This window comes from Solanum verrucosum, unplaced genomic scaffold (assembly GCF_900185275.1).
Source record: "Solanum verrucosum unplaced genomic scaffold, falcon-dt-bn FXZP01000138.1, whole genome shotgun sequence".
NCBI classification, from domain to species: Eukaryota; Viridiplantae; Streptophyta; class Magnoliopsida; order Solanales; family Solanaceae; genus Solanum; species Solanum verrucosum.
The window spans coordinates 1,401,171-1,406,984 of NW_026020134.1; the positions used below are offsets into that span (position 1 = coordinate 1,401,171).

General features: G+C 34.5%; 1 protein-coding gene across 1 annotated transcript; it reads left to right on the plus strand.

The window, feature by feature from the left end:
• Nucleotides 1–872: 872 nt before the first annotated feature.
• On the plus strand, nt 873–5,597 carry LOC125827409 (ras-related protein RABE1c-like). The gene is made up of 9 exons (XM_049506724.1): nt 873–968; nt 1,041–1,160; nt 2,434–2,506; nt 2,870–2,970; nt 4,269–4,334; nt 4,660–4,757; nt 4,867–4,929; nt 5,009–5,101; nt 5,335–5,597. Exons 2-9 carry the CDS (start codon nt 1,088–1,090, stop codon nt 5,416–5,418), a joined length of 651 nt encoding a protein of 216 aa, XP_049362681.1. The 5' UTR covers nt 873–968; nt 1,041–1,087; the 3' UTR covers nt 5,419–5,597.
• The last annotated feature ends 217 nt before the right edge of the window (nt 5,598–5,814 follow it).

The following is a 5,814-nucleotide window of genomic DNA, read 5'->3' on the forward strand; positions in this document are numbered from 1 at the left end:
TTTATACTTGTATAATCATGTTAGAAGTTACATTTTCTATGAGTTTATTTAATCATGTTTGTAGTTATTTCAAACTATTGATGTATTTTTATAATTTTATGTTATTATACTATATTGTAAATTAAAAATTTAAAGATCCATAGGGCTTGCGCCCCATGTCTCAAGGCTTACGCCTCGCCCTATACTAAGTAAAACGTCTTGCCTCATGCCCCCGCACTTTGTTTGGATGATTGTTACGTGTTGTTTCATATGAATATATCGTATTGCATTCTATTGTGTTGTATTGTATCGTACTGTATTGTTTTAATGAATATAATATTTGGATAGGTTGTATCGTTCTCCGTCGTTACATAATGTCACACATATCATGAATGATAAACCTACAAGTAAAGAAGGTACATGATAGAGATACTATGAAAAATAGGGTAAAAGATGAAATACAATTATTAAATAATAAATAAAAATAAAATGAGAAGAAAATATTAGGGTAACGACACAAACACATCAAATCAGTCGTTTCATAAAATGAGTCTTTTCATTGTTACCTAACGATGAATTTAAACAATATAATTTAAATAGCAATTAAAACAAAATGATATTTAAACTAACAATACAATATAATACAATACAACATGTAACAACCATCCAAATAAGGGGTAAAACACTGTGTGGTTGTTTAGTTGGAATAAATTTTAGTCTAACAATAAGGATTTCTATTTTTATATAATATGTATTTTTATTTAATGTTGATTGGATTATGGATATATAAAATAAAAGGATGGTGATTAAAATTAAGTCGTGAAAAGTCAAAAGGGAGAAAAAGAAAATAAGGTAAACGAAACTCAATAACGGACCAGTGCCGTGCTAGTTGCTACTGCTGAGTGCTAAGAGACTAAAATTTGATTTTTGTTTCCCCTTAAACTGTTAGATCTCCCTTGTATTTTCAACTTGTTCTCCGATCCGATCCGGTACGTATTTGTATTTATATAAATCTCTCTCTATAAATTTGATTTTTGTTCAAATTTTCAAACTTTATCTAGGGTTTGTATTTCATCATTTTCCTGGATTGGTGAGAAATCAAAGCGAAATGGCTGCTCCACCTGCTAGAGCTCGTGCCGATTACGATCACCTTATCAAATTACTCTTGATCGGCGATAGCGGTAACTTTTTGTTCTCATTTTCCTTGATTAATTCAATTTTTTTGGTGGTTTTTGTGTTTTAGTTGTTTTGTTAAAATGATTGATTCTACTTTCTATGAGAATTTATGGCCAGTTGCTTGCTTGCTTGCTGCATCATAATTGAAATACTGTAAACTGCTAGTACAAAAATCTTTGTGATGGAAGCTAATCTAGGGAAGAAGGATTTGTGAACTTTTAAATTACTTAGCTATTGAGAGTTTATTCAAATTTTATTGGTTGTCTTGCATTTGAGATGGAATGAGTTGGTGTGTGACGCGTTAATTCATTAATTCTACTATCTATGACTTAAATACTGAGAAAAAGGTTAGTCCAAATTGTATCTGATAGAAAACCTATCTATCGAGAAATGTAAGTAAGGACAGGTAAGAAGGGCTTCTGAACTTCAAGTATAAAGGTAGTACAACCTTAACGACTAGGTGTATTGATATCCTTGAATTTATGGGAGATATTTAGCGAAAAATACTTCTTTACTGCAGTTCTCTATGTTACATTAACTATTTACAATGTGCACACTGTAAGCACCATATTATGCCATGCGTGTGTTGTTTGTATACGAGGCACATAAGGTATGGACTTACAAACTGATCTATGTTATTTCTTGATCCTTTCATCCATTAGTGCTCCCCTTCATGAATCAGCAACTTTTTCCTCAAGTCAAAACTCTTAAAAATAATAAGGACTCTGTCCCAAACTAAAAGATAAAAGATTACCACAAATCAATAGATAACCAGAAGATAACAGAAGTAAAGATAATCATAGTGCTATCTTTTTTTTTTCCCTTGAGCTATCATTAGCACTAGAGAGTTTTCGAATTGAAGGTGTTGGAAAATTGTTAGCATGTCAAGAATAGAACTATAGCTCTTTTCTCATTTCACCAAGTAGATGACTTAGTCGACAAGAATATTGGAAAAATCTCCTCAAGCACGATAGTGCTCATTGGAACAAGTCAAGGAACCACACTGCCAGTGAACTCTAGAATACTACTGATAACATGATAGTATATGCCCCGCAAATGAATAGCTCAATATTTCTCACCAAGCTCAATCTTTGACATCTGTTAACGCACATGGTCTTCCATTTGAAGGTTGACTGCTGAGGGTAAAGTGAGAATAGCTCAATAACTATTCTCAAATTGGTCGATCAATTGGTCTGTTGATATGATGAACATGATGTGTTTATTACTTACTTGGTCTTTCTGAATTTTATCATGTACAACATATGTTTGAATTCTCAGGTGTGGGTAAAAGTTGCCTTCTTTTACGTTTCTCGGATGGCTCCTTCACCACCAGTTTTATTACCACTATTGGGTAGTTATCCTCTCATTTCTTGACTTTCTACTGTTTTTCATTTTCATTTTTTTTGGTATTTTTCATAACCTGTCTGTATTTCAAACATAAAGAAAAATTTGGGAATGTAATAGAAGTGAAACTCCCCCTTGACCCCACTTTGTGGAACTACATTGGGTATGTTGTTGTAAGCTTGTAATAGAAGTGAAACTTCACAATGATATAGGATTTCTTATTGAATAGCATGAGAGAACCTCTTAAAATTAAATGTAAACTATAAAAAAGTTCAGTGGCGTGGTCTCCAGCAAGATTGAGAATCCTTAAAGGTTCTCTATTTTTTATTTTTCAGCAAGTGGTTCTAATGCAAGTAATTTTTTTTCACAGCATTGATTTCAAGATAAGGACCGTAGAACTTGACGGCAAGCGAATCAAACTGCAAATTTGGGATACTGCTGGCCAGGAGCGGTTCCGAACAATTACAACAGGTATGCATGTATGTGTTTGCTATTAATCATTTGCCTGAAACATAGAACAAGTCAGGCATCTGTTAAGTTACTTAGACTCGGGTGCGGATCCAAAAGTCAGATTCTTCATCACATAAATTTTAGGATTCGGGCGTATGGATTCAAGTGTGGACACGGGTGCTGAGATACGGCCAATAAATGTATATTACGATATATAAAGTATATGTCTTGAATCATGTTACCAGTTATTCTTTAAAAAAAGTATGTATCTTGATTAAATAAAGGTATTGAACTAAAACTAATACATTTTAATTTCTTATAAATACCTAATATTCTGTTCATATGATATATCGTGTAATTGAAAAACATTCTCATACTTTATATATCTCTCTTTCTCTCTCTCTCTCCCTCTCTCTCTCTCTCTCTCTCTATATATATATATATATATATATGACATAAACCCAAAGATCAAACCAAATTCTCAATCAATCTATACCTCTCGGTCAAAGATGTAGTCAAAGCACCCAAGGTAAGTTACCAAATCCGTTGTGGATCCCACACCCATGTCGTGTCGACATGGGCGCGACAAGGATTTTGAAGAGTTCGAGCAACATAGGTCATCTGTATGCTGCCTTTAACCTGAGCATATAACCTTACATGAATACTCAGTCTTCTCTTCTGGTAATGTAGGTTTCTGTGGTCAACTGAGAGAAACATATACCTTTTTATGACTGACATAATGCTAAAGTTGTAAAAGACAACTATCACTTATCTTGAAGTCAACTGCATTTTGCATCAAGAAGAGACCATACCTTACTACTATTCAAGAGTTATGTTCTGATAAATAGACAGAAATTCCATAAAATAATGTTTTACTTTCTGACACTTTGGTTTATCCATCATTTAGAAACTAAGCTAGAGAGAATACCAAAACGACAACAATAATTGGGAGTGTTTGCTCCATGTCTTGCAACACGACTTCGACTGTTGTGGTTGCTCCAACTCCATGGAATAGCTTGCTTATGATACTTTGAACTTTTGCAATTTCCTTTGTTTGAGTATTAAGAATGTAGGAACATAGATGAGATTCGGGGACAGGCATACTGGAATGAATATTGACCTGTTGAATTGTTCATTATTATTTCTTGAAAGGTTATGGAGCTACTGATGCTCTTATTAGGAGATTGTTCTTAACAATGTTTGCCGGAATGCTATGCTGTCTTCTTTTGTTAATTATCTTTCCTTTCAGTCACCTATCAATTTGCTTCTTTTTAGAATTTCAACCTGTTAATATCTTTAGTACTTTGCTTCTCGTGCAGCTTACTACCGCGGAGCCATGGGTATCTTGCTGGTATATGATGTGACTGATGAGTCATCTTTTAACAGTAAGTTCCACTAGTTTATAGAGATGCTTGGAGTAGGACTTTTCAATCTGGATTTGGTGTGGTTTTTCTTGTCTTTTAGATGAATGTTTTGTCCTGTAAACCCAGGGTAGGATTAATGGTGAGGGTCTAGTCATATACTTAGATATATTTGAGCTTAGAAAGATCCTCCAACCTCTAAGTAGGCTTACCATTCTCTGAAATATATTTGTTTGTCTTGTATGATTTGTGGTATGCCTCTCTTCTTCATATTATGTGAACTTCCTTGAGACAAATTAGATTGTATTTGCATTGGTTCGACTCAAGAGTAACATTTGCTATTGTTTAGACATCAGGAATTGGATCCGAAACATTGAACAACATGCTTCTGACAATGTCAACAAAATACTTGTGGGAAACAAGGCTGATATGGATGAAAGCAAACGGGTGTTCTCTCTATCTTTCTCTATCCGTTTGTCCACCATTTATTTGCTCATATCCGTATATATTGCCTTGCTTTGCTATTGTTGTCTCACTTGGTGTAAGCCTTCTCTAGGCTGTTCCTACATCCAAAGGTCAAGCACTAGCTGATGAATATGGCATTAAATTCTTTGAGACTGTAAGTTTAACTGATTTTGAGCATTGGAGTTATTTCCCAATAGCACTCATACTTAGGTTCTAGTGATATTTTTGTGCAGAGTGCCAAAACAAATATGAATGTTGAGGAGGTTTTCTTTTCAATAGCCCGGGATATAAAGCAAAGAATTGCTGAATCTGACTCAAAGGCTGAGGTATTAGTTTCTAATTTCTAGAGTCAACCCCCTTTCCCTTTCTAGTTATTGATTAGGAAGAACATCTTTTGTAACTCATTACTGAGATTGGTGATTATGGTTAATCTGTTGTGATCTGCAAGGGAAAAATCTTTGCCCGAAGATTTTAACTCTTCTACTATTTCTCCTATCCTCTTTCTTGCCTTACACTTGTTGAGTGTACGTACTGATTCATGCTTTCCTGAACGTTGCAGCCTCAGACCATCAAGATTGATCAACCCGACCTGACAGCAGGAGGTGCTCAGTCTGCCCAAAAATCAGCTTGCTGTGGTTCTTAATAGATTGGTGGAATTAAAGATAGGATTATGGAGAATACATTAAACTCTTAAGTTACCGTTGGGTGGGAGGACAAATTAATCTTTGCCACATACTTTGTGGAAGCTATATTATATTTCTTGTTTACTATTTCTGACTTAACAAGAGAACTGGAAGAGCTGTTTGTTGTCCTTTTTATCCAGCCTTCTCCGTTTGCTTATGCTCGAGTGTTCTTGGACTGGATATGTTGTTAGAGGAAAGGGGAAAGAGGGGAATAAGGTGATGGAGATGCAAGATAGGGATTGAAAATTGAAATCAAGTAAACGTTTGACCATCAGAAAACAATTAAGTTAATTCTAAAATGATAAAGGTTAATATATACTGTTTACATATTTTTGTCTCTGTATTCAGCAACAAAC